General features: G+C 54.2%; 3 protein-coding genes and 1 non-coding gene across 11 annotated transcripts in view; 3 read left to right on the top strand and 1 right to left on the bottom strand.

Moving 5' to 3' along the window:
* DGCR8 (DGCR8 microprocessor complex subunit) overlaps positions 1–10,965 on the top strand; it is a 35,007-nt gene extending 24,042 nt beyond the window's left edge. For all 3 annotated transcript variants that reach the window (XM_074321885.1, XM_074321886.1, XM_074321884.1), the window contains 5 exons: positions 4,727–4,827; positions 5,158–5,264; positions 6,437–6,564; positions 7,911–8,024; positions 9,049–10,965. In XM_074321885.1, coding sequence (XP_074177986.1) covers positions 4,727–4,827; positions 5,158–5,264; positions 6,437–6,564; positions 7,911–8,024; positions 9,049–9,132 — 534 coding nt within the window. In that variant the 3' untranslated portion in view covers positions 9,133–10,965. The remainder of the gene's footprint in view (positions 1–4,726; positions 4,828–5,157; positions 5,265–6,436; positions 6,565–7,910; positions 8,025–9,048) is intronic.
* Positions 10,966–11,591: 626 nt separating this feature from the next.
* Positions 11,592–16,604, bottom strand: TRMT2A (tRNA methyltransferase 2 homolog A). Of its 5 annotated transcripts, none has more exons than XM_019755904.2 (12): positions 16,093–16,604; positions 15,376–15,932; positions 15,008–15,116; positions 14,556–14,737; positions 14,265–14,379; positions 14,052–14,167; positions 13,862–13,973; positions 13,162–13,284; positions 12,861–12,936; positions 12,460–12,576; positions 12,201–12,297; positions 11,592–12,092 (listed from the first exon to the last, which is right to left on the bottom strand). In XM_019755904.2, exons 1-12 carry the CDS (start codon positions 16,129–16,131, stop codon positions 11,936–11,938), a joined length of 1,800 nt encoding a protein of 599 aa, XP_019611463.2. In that variant the 5' UTR covers positions 16,132–16,604; the 3' UTR covers positions 11,592–11,935. The 5 variants fall into 5 exon arrangements, with proteins under 5 accessions (XP_019611463.2, XP_019611466.2, XP_019611465.2 ...); XM_019755907.2 differs by having other exon boundaries at positions 11,592–12,010; XM_019755906.2 differs by having other exon boundaries at positions 16,173–16,604.
* Positions 16,605–16,762: 158 nt separating this feature from the next.
* Positions 16,763–24,261, top strand: RANBP1 (RAN binding protein 1). Of its 2 annotated transcripts, none has more exons than XM_019755910.2 (6): positions 16,763–16,924; positions 18,290–18,426; positions 20,235–20,392; positions 22,280–22,408; positions 23,229–23,294; positions 23,848–24,261. In XM_019755910.2, exons 1-6 carry the CDS (start codon positions 16,910–16,912, stop codon positions 23,967–23,969), a joined length of 627 nt encoding a protein of 208 aa, XP_019611469.1. In that variant the 5' UTR covers positions 16,763–16,909; the 3' UTR covers positions 23,970–24,261. The 2 variants fall into 2 exon arrangements, with proteins under 2 accessions (XP_019611469.1, XP_019611468.1); XM_019755909.2 differs by having other exon boundaries at positions 16,764–16,924; positions 23,845–24,261.
* LOC141569310 (small nucleolar RNA SNORA77) lies at positions 23,328–23,454 on the top strand. Its single transcript, XR_012492810.1, has one exon. It is a non-coding gene; the product is annotated as a small nucleolar RNA SNORA77 (small nucleolar RNA).
* Positions 24,262–25,246: the final 985 nt, after the last annotated feature.

The following is a 25,246-nucleotide window of genomic DNA, read 5'->3' as shown; positions in this document are numbered from 1 at the left end:
CATCCCTTGCGGGACTCGAGGAATTGAACCGGCAACCTTGTGGTTGCGAGGATGCGCTCCAACCAACTGAGCCATCCGGGGAGCTCAGCGGCAGCTCAGCTCAAGGTGCCGTGTTCAATTTTAGTTGCAGGGGGCGCTGCCCACCATCCCTTGCGGGAGTCGAGGAACTGAACTGGCAACCTTGTGGTTGAGAGCCCGCGCTCCAACCAACTGAGCCATCCGGGAGGCAGCTCAGCTCAAGGTGCCATATTCAACCTTAGTTGCAGGGGGCAGAGCCCACCATCCCTTGCGGGACTCGAGGAGTTGAACTGGCAACCTTGTGGTTGAGAGACCACTGGCCCATGTGGGAATCGAACCGGCAGCCTTCGGAGTTAGGAGCACGGAGCTCTAACCGCCTGAGCCACCGGGCCGGCCCCACGAACCATTTTCAAATGGTCCACTCCCAATTCTCTCGAACTATCTCTCTATAGTCAAAACTGCCCCCACTTGTATCCCCTTGTAGACACTGAACTGTCCCTATAGATTAGCCAATTCCAGGTGTCCTACCAGTGAAGCCACGGGTAGGCAACCTTTGAAGCAGGTCCAGCTGCCCCTGATGCCTGTGGGGTCATCTGTGCTGGTGGCTGAGTAGTGCTCCCCACAGGGCCACGTGGGTGTGCTCTCCTCACTTGAGGGGTGTGGGGACCTTCCCAGTGGGGGATGATCAGCAGTAGGCTGTCCACATTTCCGAGCACCTGGGATGGGCGTGCTCGGCCCTAACGCTAGGTGCATGTTTCACTGGAATTGCCCTCGCACCTTTATCAGGAGCCAGGTGATCGTGTGTGGGCCTGCCTCTGGACTCGGTGCTGTCCACTGGTCTGTGTGTCCTTGCACTAATCAACACCGTCTTGATAACTTGAAGTCCTGAAATCACTGTGAATTTTACAACTTTTTTTTTCTTTTTCAAAAACACTTTGGTTATTCTAGTTCCTTTACCTTTCCATATAGAATTTAGAAACATTGTGTCAATATCTACAAAAAATTCTACTGGGATTTTGATTGAAATTGTGTTAAATCTGTAGATAAATTTGGGGAGAATTGATATTCTAACAATATTCAGTCTTCTAATTCGTAAACTGAGTGTCTCTCCATTTGTTGGGGTTTTTGATGTCCTTCGCTGGTATTTGGTCATTTTCAGCACTCAGATCCTGCGCGTATTTTACTAGATTTAGACTTAACGTATTTCGTGTGTTTTTGTGCTGTTGTGCATAGTACTTTAGCTTCAATTCTGACATGACTATACAGAGATACAATTTGTTTGTATATTGACCCTCTGTGAAACTCATTTATTCTAGTAGTGTTTCTATAGATTTCTTTGGCATTTCTATGTACCGGATTAGGTTGGCTGTGATTAAAGATGGTTGGACTTTTTCCTTTCTAATCCAGATACCTTTCATTTCTTTCTCTTGCTTTACTGCTCTGGCTAGAACCCCTGGTACAATGCTGAGTAGCAGTAGGGAGTGTGGACGTCCTTGCCTTGTTCCTGATCTTCGGGGGAAGCATCCAGTCTCTTGCCCTTGAGTATGTTGTTAGCTATTAGGTCATTTTATCAGGCTGAGAAACGTCTTTTTTATTCCTTCTTTATTGAGTGTTTTTTATCATGAAAGGGTGTTGGAGTTTGTCAAATGCCCTTTGTGTATTTATTAACATTATCATAAGATTTTTCTTCTTTGTTAAATAGTGAATTATGTTGGTTTATGTATGATTATTACTTTTTGTCTTGCATTCTTTTATTTATTGTATACTTGCAGATGTATTTTATGTACAATACTTGGTTCCATCAAAGAATCACACGAAGACATTGTATTGGTAATCTTCCCCAAAGTAGACTCAGATAAAATAGATCTTTGTGCACTTCATGGATTGTCAAAATTTGAGACTTCATTACTGATTTCTGTTTGAGGCCATACACACGATTCAAAATATACATAAACTGGGTTAAGGCGATAAAAGTGGGCTGGAAAAAACCACAGGATTCAGAACAATTGCACTGTGCATTTTGCTTGCATTAGAGCCACAACGTGAACAGCAAGTGTTGTGCATATCAACAAAGCTCTTTCATTGTAGTGTGAAGGGCTTCTGAAATCTACGGTGACTGCACAGAGGGTGGGCAAGCAGCCGATGTGTCTAGCTGGAAGCTTCGCCAAGCGCTTACTTCTCTGCCTCTCCTTTCTTGGGTTCTTGTCTCAGTTTGTAATCAGACAGGGCAGCCAGCATGGAGCAGTGCAGTTTCACAGGGCAAAGGCAGAGTTCCTTGGTGATATCTGTGTTTTTGATGATCAAGGCTTCCTCCACTGTCTTCACTTACACCCGTTCAGTGGCTGGCGAGCTGGAGGCAATTGCAGAACCAGTCAAACATTTTAAAACTGGCATCCAGAATCTTCCCCTTTTCATCAACTGGAATCTGTAATTTCAGTACATCACGACATGCTGGAGCCCCCACTAATCCAGTTCTAATATTTTTAGATGTCTTGTTAAGAGACCCCCATGTTTCTAGGATTTTCATAATGATCAACAACTTTGTGATAGAGCTGGGCCTGAGCTGACAGCTCCTGGGCTGGAAGGCTGGGCTCCGGAGCAACTGAGCTGACGACCCAGCCTCAGGTGGCTGGCTCCAGCCAGCTCCATTTTGTGGGCTTGCTGATTTTTTTTTTTAAATGCATTCCTGGGATAAATTCTACTTGGGCATGACATATATTCCTTTTTATGTGTGAATGGTTTCAATTTACTAGTACTGTTTAGGATTTTTACACCTGGTTTGTGAGGGATTTTAGTTTGTAGTTTTCTTGTACTTTCTTGGTCTGGGTACTGCCAGTGTCAGAGTTGTCAGTTGTCCCTCCTCTTGAGATATATATATATTTTTTAAGAGTCTGTAGAATCAGTGTCATTGCTTCCTTAAATGTTTGGTAGTGGTCATTAGTGAAGCCATCTGCACCTGGAATTTTCTTGGTAGAAAAGTTTTTGACTACAAATTCAATTTATTGAATAAAATAGGGCAATTCAGGTAGTTTGCGGTTTTTTAGGAATTGGTCTGTTTTACCTGAATTTTTGAATTTACGGGTGTTGGGCTGTCTGTGGTGCTCCCTCATGGTCCTTCACTGTCTGTCCAGTACTGATCACCTGGGCTGTCCTGTGCTGTTCTCAGTGGGTCACTTCTGCCCTTTGCCTGTGCTCTCTTGAGCTGGAGGTCCCACACTTCCCTGGCAGGTTAACCATCAACAACATGCAGCCACTTGGTGCAGGAAATTGTGGCGTGGGCCTTTGCCAGAGGCTACTGGGTGTTTGGGGGCTTCTGAGAGAGAGAATATGTGTGTGTGTTTTGACCTCAGCTCTGTCAGGGAAGAACCTGGAGCTACAGACTATGCAGGTGGTTCTCCAGGTGGGCCCATAGCCCAGGTGCTGGCTGCCGGTTAGAAGTGGGTCTTTACAGGCTGAATGAGAAACCAGACACTGCTGATGGGTTGGCTTCCTGGCCAGCCGTTGAGGACGGGTCCAAGGCCTGATGTCTTGGTGAGTAACTTTCTCCGGAAACTGACCCACACTGAAGTGGGCACTTGAGAGTGGAGGCGTCTTGTGGGGACCTGTTGGAAGACAAATAGCCAAATGATAGCAAGAGGATTTCCTGTTTGTCAGAATCAGCAATCCTCTTGAGAAACAGTGCCTTTCTTTCCTCACCTCGGTCACAGTGAGCCTGCCTCTTCACTGAAGCAGGTGGAGGTAGAGGAACCCCTGCCCCGCCCTGCTCAGAGCAGCTGTGTTGTAAGTGTTCTTATAAGAAGAGGGAAAGGGAGAAGGAGAGAGCACCGTGTGGAACTGAGCGATGCCGCCACAAGCCACGTGGGGCTGCCCGAAGATGGACAGTTGAAGGAAGGCTCCTCCCTGAGAGGCTTCAGAGGGAACAGGGCCTGACTGACACCTTGATTTGGGACTTCTGGCCTCCAGAATTGTGAGAAAATAAATTTCTGTTGTTTTAAGTCACCCAGTTTGTGGTACTTTGTTATGGCAGCCCCAGGAGACTAACACAGCCCCCCCTGGGGAGGTGGGCCATGCTCCTGAGTGGACTAGATGAAATCCTCCATTCACCAGCGGGCGGTTGGGGTCAAAGCCACCTCCTGGCTGCCATCTATCTCTGTTGTGCAGAGCTTCCCTTTTTTCCCTTAACTGGTTAAGTGATCTCCTGTTAACCCTTCTTAACCTTTCTGTTCTTTGGTTACAGTGATTGGTCTTAGAGCCAAGAGCACTTTGTGTTTGAGACTAGAGCCACGCAAGGCCCTTTGCAACCTTCAGAGAGGTTGGCCTATTAGAGAGCAGCTTTTGTGTCTGGCTTCACTTCTCTTTTCTGTAATCTCACTTAGAGGATCTTCAAGTTTTTCACCTTTAGGTTTCTGACTAATTGTATGATCAGACTCAGATTCAGAAAAGGCTCTCCAGGCTGGCTAGCTGTGCAGCCCAGGGCCTCGCTGCACCAGGGTCTCCCACCCCAACCGGGGCACTCTCGCCAGTCACCTGCAGGGCAGCTCCTCGTTCGTGTCTCAGTGGGCCGGCTGGACAGTGAGATGGGGTTTGTGACATGCTCTGTAAGGTAATGAGGACAGGAAGCCCCTGAGAGAAGCAGACAGCACGGAGAGCAGCTCTGTGAAGCTGCTGGGCGAGTCCAGCACTTAGAAGTGGCTGCTTTGTTTTGTAGTATTTTAACCACATCAGTATCGAGGACTCAAGGGTCTACGAGCTGACCAGCAAGGCCGGACTGTTGTCTCCCTATCAGATCCTCCACGAGTGCCTTAAAAGGTAGGGTGGTGCTTCTCCTCCTAAGTCAGTTTGGGGGGGCTTTGCCCTGGGTGCCCAACATCCTTACTGGCTATTTATCCTGGCTCGAGAGTTGATGCTAAAGACCGAGCCATTGCAAGTGTTCTCTGTGTGCACGGAAGCCCCTCTGCCAGGCAGCCCCTCAGAGCCCCGTGGGATCGGATGGGTGTACTTGGGTAACCTCCTCTTCAACTGTGAGGGAATTTTGGGGAAAGGGTTGGCATTGTCTTCAGAGAGCCCTTAAAGAACTTTCTGGAAGCAGCCATTTCCTCCTCAGCTAACGTCACCCACTGTCTTTGTTTTCTCTTAAAGAAACCATGGAATGGGTGACACATCCATCAAGTTTGAAGTGGTTCCTGGTAAAAACCAGAAGAGTGAATATGTCATGGCGTGCGGCAAGCACACAGTGCGCGGCTGGTGTAAGGACCTGCCCCTCCTCCCTGCCACTCACCATGCTGTCAGATGACCACGAGGGTGTTGTCCTACTGTTGCTCCCGAGCTCCAGCCGTGTAAACTGACCGCCTGTGTTGTGGCCACCAGCATCTCACATTGATGTGTGAAGCAGTCAGCCTGAGGTGCAACTGTGATAGCTCTGTCTGCACCGCCTCTGTCCTCCTGCAGGCTCGGACTGGTCATTCTGTCTAGGCCTGCCACCTCTGCCCCTGTCCAGCCCTTGGACCCTGTGGCAGGAGCGGGGCGTCCTACTCAAGCGGCAGCAGAGCGTCCGCCATGCTCTGCTTCCCTGTGCTGGGCATGTGCCACCCTCTGCCTTCTGGTCCATGTGTATTACCTGTGCTCTTTACCTAATTTGGGTTTTGAAGTAACCACTTTTAAAATACAACTTTATTTTAAAAGAAAACTTATTGTAGCTCTACAAACACAAAACCAGTGCTGTGTAAATTGGAAGGGAAATTGCAGAAGCACAGTCAGACCCGGTGTGCCCTGCGCTCCAGCAGACACCAGTCCCGCTGAGACGCACTCCTGAGCAGGTGGGCAGGGCATGGGACAGACGAGGGATCCTGGCACTAGGACTCCCTCTTCGGAGCCAGGAGGCTCAGTATGGGAGCATCGCCAGCCTCAGTCCATCCAACCAGAGTGCCCAGCTGGCACTTGATGTTTTCCAGATCTATTCTGCCCCCAGTCCTGCCTTTCCCCTCTAGAAACCTCCAAAGCACACACACCCTCTGGAAACTCCTGTGGGCTTTCCAGTAGAGCCCTCCTCCTTTGCTTGCCTCTAAGGAGCCTCAGGCTGCATGCTTCATGACGCTTTGTTGCTGCTTGTCTGTGTGTCTGGAAATAACGGGTTTGTGGCTGGAGGGAGGCCTCTTAAGCTGTGTGATCTACCTTGGTCACGTCCTGACCTCCTGGAGCCTCTGGTGGGCTGTTCTGTGAAGTGGGGTAGAGGTGAGTTCTGGACTGAGGTGGTGAGATGCCGGTGCCCAGTGCTATGTTGGAGCACTTCACCCCCTTCCTGTAGAATGTGCCTTCAGCTCAGTGGGGGGAAGGCAGGTGAGCTCCTGTCTAGGCCAGGTGGCCATGTGGACAGCAGGATGTTTGTGACTGCCTCTGCCTATCCTCTCCCTCTTCACAGGTAAGAATAAGAGAGTTGGGAAACAATTGGCCTCTCAGAAAATCCTTCAGTTGCTGCACCCACATGTCAAGAACTGGGGGTCTTTACTGCGCATGTATGGCCGTGAAAGCAGCAAGATGGTCAAACAGGTAATGGGACCCCTCTCCCAATCCTGGAGTACATGTCTGGGGTCCTGCTGTCATGGGGACAGGGTCGGGCATCTCTGCTCTTGTTCATGGCTGCCTCTCTTGGGCTCTCTGCTGGGCCATCCTGTGACTGTGGGGTGGGGGTAATCCATGGCCAAGGGGCCTGGGCCTGTCTCTGGCACTGTGGCGAGGGGGCTGGAGAGGCAGGAGATGCAGGTGGTGAATGCTGCCCGCCCGGAGCCCTTAGTGCAGTGGCAGGAACTCTTGTGCTAATTTGAGGCCGCGTAGTGGCCATTGGAGAGTGAGCATGCAAGGGCAGCTCTGCCGGCCACGAGTATCAGTCAGCTTTTAACTCAACAGCCTGTGTGTGCCATCTGTTTTGTTTCTGCTGCTTTACCAAGATCTCAAGATTTAAACCAATACCCTTAGGTTTTGTGTGCTTTGTGGGGTGGAGGGAAGTACTGGGAGGTGAGTTTACATTTTTGATTTTTCCTGATGTTTACAGAAACGGTCTGGGTTATCGACACCCCAGTAAGTAGAAGGGTGGTTGGTGTAGAGGGTGGGGACTGCAGGTGGTGACTCCGAGGACCGTGCTGGAGATCTTCGGGCCATGCCTGAAGAGGTCCTCCATCTGGGCCTGACAAGGCAGGGTACGGGAGGTGACGGGCCCCTAAGGTGCTCAGAGGAACTTTAGGGTGTGTGTTGTTGAGAAAACTCAGGTGCAATGCAGAGGAAGCTTGCTCTGCCTTTGGTACATGCCCTCCTTCCGTGCCTCCTCTCGGGCTAAGATTGAGGGAGAGAAAGCCCACTCTGGCCTGTGGTGGGAATTGTCCCCAAGCTGGAGGGCGAGGGGTCCAGCGCAGGCACAGCCCAGCATGCAGCTTTTGGAATGCAAGTGGGGTCTGGCACCCCAGGCAGGGCAGCCGTCCTAAGAGATGGGGGTTGTCAGGACAGTTTGATCCTGCTCTGAAAGTCTAGGGCATGCAGAGAGCTCAGCTACTGGGGCTGATGGCCTCCCAGCCAGGGCCTGGCACTACACTCTTAGGGCTCTGAGCACAGTGAGTGCCTGGTCGATGGCTGTGTCTGAGGCCATGTCCAGCTTCCCTGTTGTGCCTGGGCAGGAGCGGAGACAGCTGGGTTCCAGGGTGCTTTTGCCCCGTGAGGGGAGGAAGTCGTGGCTTTGCCTGTTGAGGATGGGGCAGTGGGGGCAGCGTGGACTACGCCACGTTCTCTGCTTCTGCATCAGCCCACCAGGTGCAGGTTGAGAGTGGGGCAACCAGTGTGGGGTCATTAAGCTCTAGCTCCTGGTCCCCGGGGCAGTTCTGAGAGTGCGGCGTTGTGCTCCCCAGGAGACCTCGGACAAGAGTGTGATTGAGTTGCAGCAGTTCGCCAAGAAGAACAAGCCGAACCTCCACATCCTGAGCAAGCTGCAGGAGGAGATGAAGAGGCTGGCTGAGGAGAGGGTGAGCGTGCGCGTGGCTCCTCCGTGCCCTCCATCCCCTCACCTTCAGGGCAGGGGAGGGGCACCGAGCTGTGTCACACTGGCAGCTGTGGGGGGAAAGCTGTGGCCTAGGAACCCAGCCCTGGCTTCTGATGCCGGGGCAGTGCCTGAGCACGCAGAAAGCCCTAATCCTTCCAGATGAGATTTGCTTTTCCTTGAGCGTCAGCATTCATGATACTTGTACCAAATCACTGTATTTTTAGTCAGTGAGATCTGGCAGCCTTGGCCTATGATTATGAAGGGCTTGGCCTCTTGTGTGTTGACTCTGGGTCCCCACTCGGTGTTGACTATTTGAGGGCAAGGACAGTGCACTGGCCAGGCCACTGTCTCAGTGCACTGACTCAGGGTCCTTGTGGGTGACAGACTGCCATCCTGGACTTCTTCCTCCCGGAGTCCTAGGCAGTTCTGTGAGTGGGGGAGGGGGAAGTGTGGTTCACAGAACAATTGAACCTGGGTGGGGCTGGGCCCCCGTGCAGTTTCCTAAAGCCGCCCACGTGAGAGGCCTCTGGGTTGGGACTTTTCAGCTGTGTTATCAGCCCGGGTCTGTGTAAACCCTGAAGGAGGTATCTGTTGTTGTTTCTGAGACCTTTTGGGTCCAGGAGATGCCTCGTTCCTGCCATCAGGTGGGGGTGGGGAGAAGGACCCACCCAGGTGGCCTGTTCCTGGTGGCTGTGATCTCCTTGGCCCTTCTTTTGGGTGTACGTCCTGATTCCCAGGAAAGTGCCAGCATGCAGTGCTTTGTGGTGGCATCGAGGGAGACGCTTCCACCAAGCCCCCTGCCCAGCCCACTTCTCAGGCCTTCCTGCTTCCTTCCAGCCTGGCAGCACAGAGCAGGGGTGCCCTCCTACTCCAGATGCTGTCTGGTTCCAGTCTGCTAGACTTACCCCCCCACACACACACACCCGTCCCTCTCCAGAGCCTCTTGCCTGAGATTGAGCTGCATGTTCCCACCTCGCCAGCATCCCTGACTTTCATTATTCTTCTAGGAGGAGACACGGAAGAAACCCAAGATGTCTATTGTGGCGTCTGCCCAACCTGGTGGCGAGCCCCTGTGCACTGTGGACGTGTGAGGCAGGTGGCAGGCCGAGTGTGGGGGCTGCCAGCTCCGCTGCCAGGGAGACCACACACTGCTCTGCAGCCTTGCGCCTTCAATCTAAATTCTTCCCGAGGCCCCATGTCTGAGGGTCGGGGCCAGAGGGGTGGGGCTCTGGTACATCCGGACAGCCAGGGCCATATACTGTTTCCTTGGGGCTGCCCGCAGGTCTGAGTGGACGTGTTCAAGCGTCAACTCAGCCTGCCTGTACATGTGGAAGCCAAGCTTGGAGATAGCTGTGGACTTCTGCTTGCTGCAGACTGGTTTTATGAAGGTTTTCATGAATTTTAGTATATAACATGCACTGACAAGAAATGATAGTTGGATGACAGATGAAATTGGAAAGTGGTAGTCAAGTCTTATGGCGTCCTGTAACCAGGGCTCCTTTGGGCCACTGTAGGGACCTGGTCAGAAGGCGCACCTGGCACCCCATGCCCTTTCCTGCCTCCTGTGTTTTCCCCTTTTCTCTGAAAATGTTATAACAGGAAGGAATACTTCAAACCTTTTTGGTTTAAACACAATTTTAGCATCAGAACTATTTTCAGAGATTGCAGGCAAACTGTCAAGGTGATTCTTCTTCAGCCAGTGCGAGTCTCCGCCTGGCTTATTGCTTTGACCCTGGGCTGGGGTGAGGTCCATTTTTCTGAGTAAGTCTTAATGCCCTAAAAACTCGCCTTCTTAGACACCAAGGCCCCTCACCTTCACTGGTTTCTGGCAACTTTTTACTAAAGCTTTTTGCACAGTCAAGCCCCACCTGTCCACCCTTCAATTTTTAAAGCTTTTATGATATTTTAGCATTTGGAAAGAAACTTTTACAGTGAGTAGAAGATAGATTTGGAATCATGTAGCAGATATAAACAATGCATTTTAGCACGTGGATTTATTTAAGAGAAAACAAGAACCTTCAGTGCAATTGCCCGTTCTTAATCACAAACTGGCACCTCTCCAGGCTGGCGCAGGCGAATGGAGAGTGTGGCTGTCCGGCTCCCATGACTGAGGCTTCACTGGGTTTCAAAGGCAACTGCTCTGTGTAGCCAGCTGGGCCTGGTGACCAGTTTGCTTCTCTGACCAGTAGCTTGTTTTCCAGGTGGCCCCTGTGGACAGGTGCAGGGATAGATGTGACCCTGCCCTGAGTCCCATGGAATGTGGGTATGCTTGGGGTCCTGGGTTATCCTCACATGCAGGGTAGTGGTGGTCAGCCATTGGCTCCTTTCCCAGCTCCTGTTCAGAGTATCATGTTCTTGGCACACTGCCAGATGCAAGAGCCCAGTGTTGGGTTGTAGTCACATTCTTCTTCGGGTGTGCCCATCTTCCACCATACCCCCTGTGGATGGTATTGATGGCGTTTCCAGGAAGAGTGTCAGCCTTGTAGGCCACCTACAGTGTATCCCTCCCTCACCACATATGTGACCAAGGTTGGCTTCTGTGTTGACCTTTATAACAAAATTCTCAAATCAAGTTGCTGTAATTAGACACTTGCTTCTGTCTTGCCTCCTCTGCAGCTGTGAATAATCATTTGACCGTGACTGTTTGCCCTTAGAACAGCCAGATGCGCCATTGTGAACCAAAGCTTTGTGCACACGTACTAGTAGAAGTGGGTGAGACGCTGCAGCCTCCCCATGTCCTTCCTCTGTCCTGTGTATGGGTGTGAGTGTTGTGTGCACATAGCTGTGCTGCGGGGGTGGAGGGCAGGGAGAGCCTGTGCTGATGCCACCTCTGTGCATCATGTACCTCCCAGGTGACAGCTGGGCCATGGCTGTAACAGTGAGCCTTGATTGTCTGGACGCATAAAGCAAAACTGTCCAAAAGATTCTGACTGATGTTTCTTTCTTTAAACCATGGGAGGCTGAAGCCCTTGGAAACCCTCAACTGGCCACAACTTCTGGAGCAGTCCCCGATGGGCTGGGCATTTGCCTGGACACAGCTGCTCTTAAAGCAGCTGAGCAGCATCCCAATCTGGCCCCTTCTTTGGTCACTGTGGAAGTGGCCTCCCTTCAGGGCTTGGCCAGTTAGGGATGCAATGACGTTGCGGGTCCTCCCTTCAGTTGGTGCAGGAAAATTGGGGACTAGGTAGGCAGGGCCAGCCCCTTGCCCTGTACTCTCTACTACACATTTACACTTGGCCCTTGGCCATGAGAACTGAATCTTTTTCCCCGGGTTTAAGCATAAAACCAGACTTGTCATCAAACAGCAAGCTCTGCTGTGACTTCTGCCACACAGATGCTGGAAGAAGTGCCCAACACCCAGGCCTAGCTGAGTTGATTCTTGACTGTCTCCAGGGCTGGCAGGGTGCTAGCAGGAACCAAGGCTGAGGCTCAGACTAACCCCCGTGGGCTGTCCAGGGTCCCCTCTTAGCTCTGTCCATTTGCACCTGTAGTGGCAGGCAGAGTAGCCCCTGTGTGCCAAAGCTCTGGGTTCTCATCACAGAAACATTGGTAGTTTAGCAGTTGTTTATTCTGTCCCCCGCCCCCCCCCCCAGGCCCAGCTCTTACAAAAAGAATGGGGGGGGGGTGTGAGGGAGAGGTTGCTGGAGCCCATGGCCCACAGGGACCAGCTGGCCCTGGGTGGGATAGTTGGGTCTCGTGTCCTGCTGGTTCCTGCCTCTCAGCACTTGCAGTGAGGCAAGGACTTGAGGAGCTCCTTAGTTTCTGATCGTGATGCACTCTGCCCTGTTCTGGGAGGGCTGGTTTCTATTGTTCCAGGGACCTAAGAAGAGGGGGAGTCCCCGTTTCCTGCTGGTTGTCATCTGAGGGCCTTGGTGAGGGCTGGGCTGGAGGGTCCTATGGCTCCAGGGTCCCTGTGCCATTGGGGTGCTCTACCCTCTCGAACAAGATGAGCATCTCACAGTGGGGGGTCTGCGGGAACAGGTCCACGGCTACAGCCTTGATTGGCCGGAAGGGGGTGCCCTTCACCCGGTTAGACGGGCCCCGGCAGAGGCTGTGGTGGGAAGGGAGCAGTCAAGGTCAGCCAGTGGCTGGGGCTCCTGTGGGGGGAAGGGCATTGGGTGCTGGCCCCAACCACCCCGGGCCCCCACCTCACACTCACTCCACAAAGTTGCCCATGGCTGCCCGGGGGTTGCAGGAGACATACAAGAGCCGCTTGAGGTTCTCAGCTCTGCGGATGGCCAGGATCACTTTGGAATCTGAGGAGATAAGACTCCCTCAGGGAAACGTCCCCACCTCAAGGAGGAATGGGGGGGGGGGTGGCTAGTGAGCATGGGCATCAGGCCTGAGGCTGTACAGCCTGGTGTGCCAGCCAGTGTCACTACCCTCTTCCCTGTCATCCCCAAATGGATGCCACTCACGCAGGCCAGCACGAGGCGGGTCCAGGATAGCAACGAGCTGCTGAGAAGCCAGTCTGCTCACCACGGTGGGCACCAGGTCTTCGGCCCTCCCGCAGTGGAACTCAACGTTGCTCAACTCTGTGGACAGCACAGCAGCCCTGCTGGGACCCAGGACACCACCCCGCGCACCCACCCTCGGTCCTGAAACCCCTGACTTGAGGTACCTTAAGAAAACCTCTAGCCAAGGAGCCTGTTTGTGCTTCTGTCAGGCAGCCCAGGCGTCACACGGGCACACATGGACACAGTAGGAACCCTGCTGTGCTCTGCACACTGCCCTCCCCTCACCCCGACCCTAGAAGCCATGAAGTAAGATTTAGGTGCTGTGCTGAGGTGACTGCCCACTGTGGTGCACTGGCTCTCACCATTGTTGCGGGCATTCACATGGGCATCCTCCACAGCCTCCTGGCACAGCTCAATCCCGATGACTTTTTTCACTTTCTGAAGTGAGGAAAGGGCACAGACTGATGGTGCCCTGCCCCACCCTGGGGGCTTCTTGGGGAGGGGAGTAGCAGGAGGCACTATGGGGCGGAGAAGAGGCTCTGGGACAGGCTGGGGGTTAACCTCTCAGTCTTTCAGATGGGGGTCAGTGGGGGTCACGAAGTGGTGATAGCACGTGGGTGGGGTAGGCAGAGGGTGTCCTCAGCTTGGGGCAGGAGGGCTTACCCGGGCTAGGGCCAGGCCAATGGTGCCAGTGCCACAGCACACATCCAGCACCGTGCTCCCAGAGTCCAGCTGGGCCCAGTCCTGGATAACTGTGTAGAGCACCTCCGCGGCCGGGCTGTTTACCTGGAGGGTGGGCCAGTACCACTCAGAATGTCAGAGCAGTCCTGCTTCCCAGGTCAGCCGCCCCTGCTAGGAGACCTGTGGCCCAGTCCCTGGTTTACTCCCCCTTTTCTAGGTCTCCTGCTCCCACCCCTTCCCCACCTCTAACTGCCTAAGTGCCTCGGGGCTAATCCTCCAACTGCCCCTCCATACACGAGATGCTGGATAACCTCACCCAGGGCCCTGCCTTTAAAAAGCAACTTGATGCTGACCCCTTTTCCCCCCAACTTATGAACTCTGAGTGCCAGATGTGTGGGGCCACCCATAGCAGCATCAGGCATGGATGACGCCATCAGTTCACAAGAGAGCCCTGGCATCGCCAACTCCTACACCCCATATAGGGCCCTCTAGCACGCTCGTCACGAGGGCCTAGTTAGTACAAAAGACTTCATTCCTGCCTCACAGCCCTTGATGCTCTCCCCTAGACCTCTGCAGGTGAACAACTTGTCACCACCCTAGCCCACTGCCTTTATTACATCTTGACGTCACATCAAGAGTCCTTTTGTGTCTTCATTATGAAGATACAGGGACTCTGGACTACCTGAAAGAAGGCGTGAGGAGAGATCTGGAAGGTCAAGCCCAGCAAGTCCTCATGGATGCACCGGTCCCCAGCCACGTGCTCCAGGGGCAGGCCCTCTTGGCTGGGAGTCTTCCTATGGGTGGTAGGGCCAGTTGGTCAGTGTCACCAGCTCTGGCAGGAAACCAGCCCACCACCTACCCAGGCTCCTCACCGCTGTCCCTCCTCCACAAAGTACAGGCAGGTCACCCCGCTGGCCTTGCCCGGCCCTGCTGTGAAGTGCTGTGCCAGGGAGGCCTTCAGTCCTGCCAGCTCCTCAGGGCTCAGTTTCTGGAGTAGAAAGTAGAGAAGGTCCTGTGAGACTGTGTCGCATGCAGCCCACTCAAGCCGGGACACCCTCCCGCAGCAGGGCTACCCTGCCTGAGACCTGAGGGTGGAAGTAGGCGATGGCCATGGCTTGGCCTCGGCGGCTGGTGCGCACGGTCAGCTGCTTCCAATGGCCTGAGTATGTCTCTGGGTTGTACGCCGAGTATGGAGTGGACCTGTGGGAGCCATGAGCGGCCATGAGTCCATGAGATCTGCCGCCCATGCTGACCAGAATTGGGAGAACAGTCTACCTTTCTCTCCTCCGGCCACACCCACCAGGCAGGACCCGGCCCTCTGCTCCCAGACCGCCGGCAGACATCCCGGAGCCCCCAGCCCAGCCACAAGTCCTCACCGGATGAAATCCTGGAAGGCCTTCACCACCTGCTTGGTGGCCTTGGGGATGTGCACGGTGTCAAAGGGGGCCGCCACAGCACAAGTCCCGCCCTTGTACTTGCCTAGCCGGCAGCCGACCGTGTTGTCCTCCCCATCCACCCCGACGCCAACGAGAAACTCACACTTGTTACGATACTCGGTCTGCAGGACAGGTGGAGGGAAGCACAGAGACATTCCTGACCTTACCCTGGCATTCCCACTTGTACATGGAGGGAAAATGGCAGGAAGTGAGAGATGGCAACGAGTGAGAGGTCCCAGCTCCCCACAGGGCCGGGCAGTCCAGGGGACAAGGCTGACAACAACCAGCAGTCATGTGACAAGTATGAGGAATAAGTGGAAAGCAGGAGGAATGGGAGAGATGAGCTAAGATAGCTTCTTCAAGAGCATGGGGTGAAGGTTTGTGGGCCTGACCTGCTGGGGTGACGGCTTGACTCCCTCCAGCGGGCAGCAGGCCTTGTTGTGCTTGTGCTTCTGTGAGAGCAGCCAGGGCACCAGGGCACGGTTGGTGCTCCCAATTTCCCTGCAGGGTGAGGTGGGGCCGGGGTTAGACTCAGCCTGCTGCTCCCAACCCATCTCCAATCACTCTCCAAATACGCAGGCACCCAGAACCTCCCTTGGGACCTCATTATCCCCACTGGTAACTCGGGGGTCTTACTGGTTAGCTCACCAAGACAATGTGCAGACCCTGATAGTGTCTGTACAGTGCACAGGATGGGCTTGAGTGAACATGGAGCTGAGCAGAGCTCCAGTGCCAAAGAAGTGACCGTGCCCATACTCACTTGGCGAGCTTCTGCAGCACCTGCTCGCACTCCAGCCGCTTCCGCTCAAGCTGCTCTGTGTAGGGCACGGTCCAAAGAGGAGTCACCACATCGGCCACACATGTGGCTGGTGGCTCACCCTCATCCTCACGCTGCCTCTTCCTGGCCATGGGATCAGCTTTGGGCCTGGCCAGACGCACGCTGAGACGGTGGCCCTTCCAGAGAGCACCGTGCAGCACACGCAAGGCCTTGTCCCGCTCGGCGGCACTGCGGAATGTCACAAAGGCACAGGGACGTTGCCCAAAGAGTTTGGTCTTATGGGGCTGCAGACCAAAGCGGCCCAGAAAGTGCCGCACATCGCTGAAGCTGGTGTGGCGTGGCACGTTCCGCAGCTCCAACTTGAAGATCTCCGAAGTGAATAGGTCGTCCCTGATGTAGCTGTAAAGCCCAGGCTGAGGCCCTGACTCTGCAGCCGCCTCAGCCCCCTCTTCCTCCTTCTCCTTCTGAGGGGCGGGGGCTGCAGGGCTGCCCAGAGCACTGCTGCTGTCCTGGTCGCAGCCCTCCATTGGCCCCGGGCCCTGTGTGGACACAGGAAGGGCTAGGATGAGGGCTGACCGTCCAGGCTCCCCGGCCCCACACCCAAACCTCCATTACTGCATCCAACACCCAGCCTTACCCCTTTTTACCCCCACTCCCTTCCTCTCCCAGCTCAACTCCCCATGCCCACGGGTTTCCTACCTCTCCCCCACCTCCATCCCCTCCCACGCAGTCCGCCATCTCGGCCCCGCGTCTCTTGCTAGGATCTCCCTTCACTTCACTTCGTTGTCGAGTTTATCATTCATCGTCCAGTTCGTCCAAGGCCTGGACTGGAAGCCTCACAAGTGCCGCCTGGGCCTGGCGCACAGAAGGCGCTCAGAGCATGGGAGCGGCGCCGAGAGACCGCCCCCGGTCCCGCCCCGTGAGGGAGTGGGTGGGACTCGAACCCTAGGTGCTCAGGTCCACGGTCTCGGGTATGGGGTACGCCTCCCGCCCGCCAGAGGCCCCGCGCACGCCGCTCTCCCCGCCGGCAGCGATCCCGTCGGCCAGTTCGTGCAGACTAGGTGGCGCGTGTCTATTATCCTAGCTTCCGTCAACGTCATCGCTGTGCGCCGGCACCGACCCCGGTGTCTGGCGCCTGCTTCCGAAAGCTCGAGGGGTGCGCGCAGCCGTGGGGCGGAAGTGCGCGCGAAGGCCGCCGGGAGTTCACGCTCCCCTAGCTGCCGGGCGGGCCAGGCATGCGCCGCGGACGTTTTGGCGGGAAGCGCGGGGCGGGCCGGACAATGAGATTGTCCGTCGCCTGAGCCAATAAAGCTGCACTGGTTTTGAATCACGGCGCGTTTCCCGCCGCTGGGGTCAGGGGTCAGGGTTCGGGTCGCGGGGCGGAGGGAACTGCGGGCGGGCGGGAGGCGCCGGCGCCAGACGCGGAGGGAAGGAACTACGACTAGCCGCAGAGAGGCCGCGGAGCCAGCGACGACCAAGCCAGCCGAGCCGCCGCCGCCGCCGCCGCCGCGCCTCCATGGCGGCCGCCAAGGTGCGGCTGGGCCCGGGCAGGAACTGGGCGGGGGCCGGGGGGCCGAGGCCGCTATTGGCGGCCACGTGGGCGACCCGCGCCGCCGCCGCCAACCTCCGCTGGCCTGCGGTCTCGGCGTTTGGGGTCTCGGTGGCGCGGGGTAGGGCTGTGGGAAGCGCGGCCTGGGGGTTCGAGGCCTTCGAGACTGGGACGCTTGGGGCCTGGGGGCGCGGGCTCGTGTCCGGGGGCTGCGGGGTGCCCGCGTGACCTTGGGGCGGCCCCGGGTGGTCGGCCGAGCTCCATCAGGACGTGGGGCGGCCCCGCCGCCCCAACTTCTTGGTCTCGCGTTCCTTTCACCGCTTGCCAGGGACGCAGGGCGGGTGGCGGGTTTCCTCTGCTCGGCCCACTTGCGGGCTTCTTACCAAGACCATGCATCCCTCCTTCCCATCATCTGCGCAGCACTTCATTCATTCTGTCCTAGTCTCGATCCGCCCCAGGCCTCTGCGGCAGGACCTCTCGCGTTCCAGCGGGGTGGACGGGTACTGGACGCGCCGACCCAGGGAGGGGACGGCTTTGTTGGCTGCGTGGTGGCTGCTTGGGTGAGCTGGCTGCGGCTGAGCCGCAGTGCTGTCCAACCAAGGAAAGCAGCGAAGGCTTATCTTTTCTTTTTCGGCTTACGTCTGGTAGTGAACTGCCCTGGTTTCTTTTGGCTTTATAGCTCACCAAGCCACGCGTCCTGTAATACTTGGCTCTAACATAAGATCCTTTGTGCTCTCTAGTTCTCTAAACTGGACTAGCATTTTATGGCTTTTATTTGTATGATTTCTTTTGACTTACCAACTTGGCTTCTGAAGCAACATAAAGGTGCTGACAGAACTGTGAATTTTGTGTAAAACTAGCAGTCCCAACTTTTTCTTCTAGTAAGCAAGAGCACAGATTTTTCTGAGCCAGTAAAAACTCTTAGGGTTGTTTTTTGCTTTAAGGGTGAAATTGTCTTTGAGGCCCTCTTCAATTCTTCCTTCATTGTGTCCTTTGATCTTCAGCTGGCAGTATCACTATCCACATTTTATAGATGAGAAAACGGGGGCTCAAAGAGATGGGGCAGTTTCTCTCAGGCCATTCCACCAATAGGTGGCTGAGTTTTAGGCACCCCAGTCAAATATGATTGATGCATCTGGGGGGACGGTGCTGAAGTCCAGCGTCTCACTGTGTGCTGGACGTGGCCGTACATGCAAACCTTTCCTAGTGTGAAAGGCTGTGGGCTTAATCTCTTGCTTTGGGGTGAGGCCATTCACCAGTACGAATGGCTACTTCCAGCACTGGTGAACTCTGGCTTGCGGGCCATGCTCACTACCAGCAGTCACCTCTCCACACCTCCCTCCACAGGACACCCATGAGGACCATGATACCTCCACCGAGAATGCAGATGAGTCCAACCACGACCCCCAGTTTGAGCCTATAGTTTCTCTTCCCGAGCAAGAAATTAAAACGCTGGAAGAAGATGAGGAGGAGCTTTTCAAAATGTAAGTAACCTGATGTTACTTCAGAAATAAATATTGTTAGTTGAAGGTGCAATTTAAGGTTTTCATGGGTGTCAAGTTCTTGGCCTGACCTTTAATTGGAGTGAGGCTGAAGAAAGGGCCTAGACTTGTGTGATGGTTAATCCTACGTGGAAATCAAGGCTACTGTTAGAATCCACTTATTAGGTAACTTACTAGTGGGTGCCACTGCTGCCCCATGGCCAGTGCAGTGGAGGGCACAGACACTCCCTAGAGCCCTGTCACTTCTGCTGTGTTCACAGGGGTGTATTTTCCTGCGTGTCTCGGCTGACTCCCACAGCCCCTTTCCCCTGGTTGAACAGGGAGTCTCTATCTTTACTACCATTATTATTAATATTTTTGCCATGGATTTTGGCAGTTTGTAGCTTGTGAATCCCTGATTTATGTTTTTAATGCACAAAATCAGTGCCTGGAATTATGAACAAAAGTGTGTGGCATTACAATTATCAAGATTACTTTTAAAAATTACTCTAAGTGTGCTTCTTGGTGCCTTCAGTGAGAAGCTCCAGTGCAGGTGTTATTTTGAAGCAGTGCCTGCCCTAGCAACATGTTGTTGAGATATCTGCAACAAAGTCACAGCCCTGCCCAGCCTGTGGCCTGTTGCCTATGCTCAGGATTGCAAGAAATGCTAGGTTTGGTTACAAGTTAATGGTAACAGGTGGTAGTGTTTCCCCTGTCCAAGCTTGTGGGACTCGCCTGCCCCTCTTCAGATCTATCCAAGATACCAGGTTAAGACTGGGGAGACCAGCCCCTCCCCACCACTCCCAAAGGCCTGGGAAAGGAAAGGTGGCAAACCCCTCTTTGGTCTCAGGGTGGTGGAATTGCCCTGAAAACACTGGTTCTCCAGGTCTCTGCTCAGTCCAGAAATGATGCTGCAGCGAGGGGCTGGCTCCTCCCAAGAGTGAGGACTGCTGGTGGAGCTATTGCTGTCACCTCCTTGCCTGCACAGGACGTGGGAAGTGCTCCTGGTGCCCTAGACACCAGTCCTTCCTGAGGGAAGTGAAGCCAGCAAGTAGGGCCTTTATGTCTGGGCCCTTGGGGCTCTAGGCCAAAGCTCTGGAGGTGTCCTTGTGAGAACATCGTCTCCCTTAATGGAATTGAGTTTGGGAGAGCAGAATGTTGTTCAGTAAAGGTACCAGCAGAGCTGGGGTCCTGTGATGGGGAGCAAAAGGGCAGGATGGTCAGTGGGGGAGGGAAGCATTAGCCTGAGCCCTAGGGCAGGACTGCTGGGATGAGGGCCTTGCATGGGCCCGGTGTGAGGTGCTGTTCTGGGCAGGGAGGTGAGGTATTGGGCCAGAGCCTGGTGGCCTGAGCTGAGGCCTGTAGCTCCCTCTGGGCTGGGGGCCAAGGAGACACAGGAGGTATCTCACAGCTGAAGGAAGGGTAGCCCTGAGGAGGGCAGGGGTCCTTTGCTTCTACTTGCTTCCATGCTGCCCCTGTGGCCCTATCGGTCCCGGGAAGCCCCTCCACCCTAATGGCAGACATGCCCAACAGACTCCCGTGGGCTACTTTGCCAAGGGGTCGGATCTGTTAGAAAACGTGACTGAAAAATTTTTTTTTATCATCGCTTAGAATTTGTTGGGCTGTTTTGTTCTGCTGATGTTTTGGTTTATAGTTCTTAGAATACAAAGAAAAGAAAAGAATGTTTGTCGAGACATCAGGTACAGCCATTTGTTTATTGCCCAGAAAATGTGTGTTCTTTCCAAGCAAAAGTTTCATATATCTGTTCCTCTTTGTACGTCTAAGCTCTCGCTTAATGGCTTTATTTGAAGGCGGGCAAAGCTATTCCGGTTTGCTTCAGAGAACGATCTCCCAGAATGGAAGGAACGAGGCACTGGCGACGTCAAGCTCCTGAAGCATAAGGAGAAAGGGACCATCCGCCTCCTCATGAGGAGGGATAAGACCCTGAAGATATGCGCCAATCATTATAGTAGGTGGCCCGTCGGGTGTGTGTTCTGTTCTACACGAGGACAGCTTTGGGTCTTCCGGCAGCCGCTTTCAGGGCTGTGCTGGGCACCTGCGAGGGCACTGTTACATAGAGTGCAGGTTCACGATGTGCTTTTTGAATTTAAAATAGGAAATGAATTTTCCCAACGTACCCCTGAGCTCAGAGCAGACCTATAGAGAGTCCACGAGAGTGTGGATTCTGAGCAGGCAGGATGGACGTAGAGTCCCAGTGTGGGCTTGGTACCCGAGTGTCCAGGCACCTCACAGCCTGAGGGTCTGTGAGTGCGTTTGTGTGACTGCTCACATTTGTCTGTGAGGTGCCTGGGCGGCAGACTTCCCTTTCTTTAGTGTGTTCTGTTCCCTCAGGGTGTCCCCTGGAGAGGATCCAGGAGGGCAGTGGGGCAGGGAGAAGGTGGCTGCCTCATCCTTCGGGGCCTGTGAAGCTGCACCGGGGAGTGGGATGGGTGCTTTTGGGCAGGTGTGCTGCATCAGCCCTGGCGCCATATGTGAAGGGATAGGTCCGGGAAAAGCCACATGAGGCCTGGCCTGTGAAGGGGCAACAGTAAGTTCCGAGCTGTGTCAGTCTCTTGACTGCTGGGCTGTTCTGCGTGCTCTGAGTGTCTTCGGAAGCCAGCATTTCCGAAGCCTGGGCTATGGTTCCTGGTCCAGGGCCATGTCTGCATTTCTGGGTATAATGTGTGTCCCACAGGGCAAGGCTTCTTGTCTGGGCACGTGGGGTGACCACGGGCAGGAACCAGAGTGGAACTGCTCTTCAGGGTAATGTGGAAGGATTACAAAGGCCCTGAGGGCGGGAGGGACCTCTCTGTACCACAGTCGCCTCTGCCCACTTGGCCTCTGGGCCAGTCTCCACATCCCAGCCTGTCTGCTCTGGCCTGGTCCTTGTCCTCCAGTCCAATTCGAATCCCTTTCTCGGGGGTCTTCCTGACATCCATGCTTCTCTTAGAGCCTTAACAGGTCGCTGGGTCACTTATGTGTGGATTGTAAGTGGGTCCTCGGCCTGGTTCAAACCACAGGCCCTTGATAAACCAGGTGTTTAATGGTGGGAGGAATCTGTGTCACCTGTATGTGCACTGTACAGTGGTGGGTTTGTTGGGCATCTGAGTAGGAGCTGGGTAATTGCTCTTAATTCAGACAGTGCTACGTGTCTGGGGCTGGACATGGATCGTCCCGCATCCCCAGAGACCTTTGCAAGGGGCCTGCTGCTTGGCAGGGCACTGGAGGTGCTTCTGTTTGGAGAGCCAGTTTCCCTTGTCTCCATGGGTCTATGTGGAGCCTGCAGAGATGGGGCAGGTGTCCAGGCCATGGCTGTACTTTCTGTGGTGTCTAACCATGTGCCTTTCTGGGTGCTCACCCCACTTCCTAGCTTCTAGCCCTCTGCTCACCCCTGCCTCCAGTGGGCCAGATCCTTGATGGTGTGGTCGAATGTGGCCACGGCCATGTGATGGATGCCCTTTACAGGAAGGGCTGGGCTGGCTTGGCGTTGTGTCCACGTCTGTCCCTGGTCTGGGGGTTGTACCAAGGAGTGGGGCGTGCGTGAGTGGCCACATTGGCTTTGGAGCCCTTGTCTGCATTGGGATTGGAGACCTCCACCAAGGTGTCGTGGTCAGGGAGCAGGCCACCCTTCCCCAAAATTAGGATGGTCCTGGTTTTAAGTGAACATGGAGCATTTTCAAAGAGGTTTGGGTAAAATTCAGATCTCACAAGACTTTGGCGGACCTCATATTGTCCCTTTTTTGCACAAAGTGAGACTGTGGGTTGGTTACCGGGACTTTCTGTGGTGGGGTGGCCAGGGCTGGTGAGCTAGGGGCCAGGATGTGTGGGCATTGTCCTCATGGTGCTTCTCTCCCAGTCACGCCGATGATGGAGCTGAAGCCAAACGCGGGCAGTGACCGCGCCTGGGTCTGGAACACCCACGCCGATTTTGCCGATGAGCGTCCCAAACCGGAGCTGCTGGCCATCCGCTTCCTTAATGCTGAAAGTAAGAGAAGAGCTGGCAGGCCTCTGGACCTGCCTGACTGAGGCTTCCTGCTTTACAGCATTGTAGTTTAATTGCCAACAGAAACGCTGTTGCTTTTCAGGGAGAATTGACAGTAATTGGAAACTGGTGGGGACTGTTTCTGCCCTGCTGTTTGGTGGCCCTTCAAGGAAGGGATTCAAGTGTATTCAAGCCACGTGCCCTCGAGGCTGCTCCCAGACTCAGTCCATGAGCAGTGCACTTTCCTCTTAACCTCAAAGGAGGCTGTGCCAGCTGGTTTGCCCAGGGCAAGCATGTCACCGTACCATATCTGGGTGCCAGCAGGGGCTGTGCTGATATCCACAGGCCGAGGCTGGCATCTCCCCTGTTTGGGTGTCTTTCCAGCCTAGATTGTCAAAAGCTGTCTAGTGGGCCCTGGAGGAGCTGGGTGGGTGCTGGAGCCCAGCGGAGTTCACCATCCAGCACTGAGTGGACCTCTCTGCCCTGGGAATGGTGCCTGTCAGAAGCTACTCCAGCATGAGTGGAGAGCAGAGTGTCTGGCGAGGAGGCCCCGGCTCTTGGTTGCCTCCGGCCACCACATTGTGCTGCTGTGCCCAGATTGTTACAGAGTCAGATGGAAGGAGATGTCCAGCATAGCCACCAGCCTCAGGAAGGACCCAGGGTCTGGGCAAAAGTGGGCCCAGGGCCATCTTAGACAGCCCAGCTCTTCCTTACATCAGAAATAGTTATGGTACAGGACCTTTGTGAATCCTGGCTCTTCAGACCCAGGGGGGCGTGTACCCTTCACTGCTCAGGGCTCTGAGGAAGTCTCATCTTTTTGCAGATGCACAGAAATTCAAAACAAAGTTTGAAGAATGCAGGAAAGAGATTGAAGAGAGAGAAAAGAAAGGTAATGTGGTGCTCGTGGGTGGGCGTCCTCCTTGCAGACTCACTCTGTACCCGGCTGCCGTCCCAGGCGGGTGCTTTTTCCGTCTGCCACAGAAACATTCCTGGGTGCTGTGACTCCCTTGACCTGTCAAGGGTGATAACAGCTCTCTGGAGACACACAGAGCTGTCTGGGGAGTAAGGTGGCCATCCAGGCCCCGAGTCTGTGCTCACTGCCTGACCTTTCAGCACTTGGGCAAATGGTCAAGTCACATTGTCTGACTAGAGCCCTACAGAGGCTGAATGGGCTTCGAAAGGTCCTCATGGTCACCTTCCTACTTGGGGCCTAATGATGGCTTCCATGTTAAGTGACCAGATGTAACTGAGCAGACTAACCGAGGTCCCAGGCGTGAGTGCGTATTTATTTGGGTGAGTCTGGAGGCATGTGGGAGAACAGCGGCCTGTCCTGTGGGGAGTGTGTCCCAGGCTCACATGAGGCAGGTGCATCTGTTTACAGCATGGGCTGGGGAGAGTGTTGCTTCTCTGTTTCCTTACCGTGTTCCCCTGTGTTCTAGCAGGATCGGGCAAAAGTGAGAAAGTGGCTGAGAAAGTGGCTGAAAAGCTAGAAGCTCTTTCGGTGAAGGAGGAGAGCAAGGAGTCTGAAGATGAGACCAAGGAGAAAGCTGAGGAGAAGCAATAAGTCCTCTGCCCTTGTTTTCTTTTCCTTCCTTTCTTTTCCTTTTTTTAAAATTTTGCCCTGCCCCTTCTTTTTGATTTGTTTTTATTCTGTTTTGTTTTTACAAGGGACTTTATATAAAGAACTGAATTCCAACAGTCAGGTGTTTTTTTCTAAGTTTTTGCCCTATTGAAGATGACTTCAGAGAATCCATTCCCCAGTCATGAAAATGTACTGTGCTAACTTTCTTTTCCATAGTGGAAACACTTATTTATAGTCATCAAAAATAGTGAATAAACAACACATTTGAAACCTGCACGGAAGGCAGGACCATGTATGCGCCGGCCCTGTCCTGGGAGCAGTGGGGGTTCCTGCTGGCCCCAGTGTGTTGGTGTGGCACTCTGGCTCCAACCCCCCTTGTCATACTCACTCTGTCATGAGCTTTGGGCCGCTGTTGGCCACTGGGGCCATGGTGTGTCTGAGCTGGTGCTAGTGGGGCAGGCCAGTGCTATGTGCTCTGCCTCCTAAAGACCCTGTGTGTTTTTGCCCTGTGGTCAGGGGTAGGTAGGATTTTTTTGTTTGTTTTGCAGAAAGCAAGGAAGACCATCAGATTCCTTGGCTCTGGCTCAAGGAGGCCAAGCAGGTCTCTAGGCTTTGGCCGAGGCTGTCTTTGGTGGGTCTGGGAAAGGTCAGTCCTATAGCACGCCATGTTCAGTCTGGTGCAGTGCTCAGGCAGAACTTGGCCCCACCGCCATCACTGGAGAAAACCAACCCGTTGTCCACTCACTCCCGGTGTCTCCATCTGGGTGAAATTGTGGACATGAGCAATAGCTTCAAATAAAAGGATGAGTACAAATGGGTTAGTGCCATTTGGGGTTTTGTCTTGTAGATGGGATGCTCTGTAGACTTCATCCTAATAAGAGAGAAGGGTTTTCAAAAGTGTGCAGGCAGGCTTTTGAAAACATGGTCCCACCTGTGACGGCGTGTGTCCCGGAGAGTCCACCAGGGCTCTGAGGAGCTGTGGCCTCCCCACCCTCTAGCAGGGGAGGACCAAGTTCAGGCTGACCTGCAGTGGACACATGTGCCTCCTGTGGCTGTTTGCCACTAACACCTTAACCAGAGGTGCTTTACAGTGTGGCCAAGTCTACTAAGTGGGTCTTGGGTGTCTTGTGATCTTTGTCCAGTTTAAACCTTGTGTCCTTGTTCCCTCTGAGGGATGCACCTCTAACGGAAGCCACTCTTAAAACTGAAGACTTCACTGGCCAGCTTTGTTATGTCCTGGCAGCTGTAGGCCCTGGGGC

Source organism: Rhinolophus sinicus, linkage group LG16 (assembly GCF_036562045.2).
Source record: "Rhinolophus sinicus isolate RSC01 linkage group LG16, ASM3656204v1, whole genome shotgun sequence".
In the NCBI taxonomy this organism is placed as follows: domain Eukaryota; kingdom Metazoa; phylum Chordata; class Mammalia; order Chiroptera; family Rhinolophidae; genus Rhinolophus; species Rhinolophus sinicus.
Note: the sequence above shows the minus strand (reverse complement) of the source record. Positions and strands in the feature narration are given on the sequence as shown.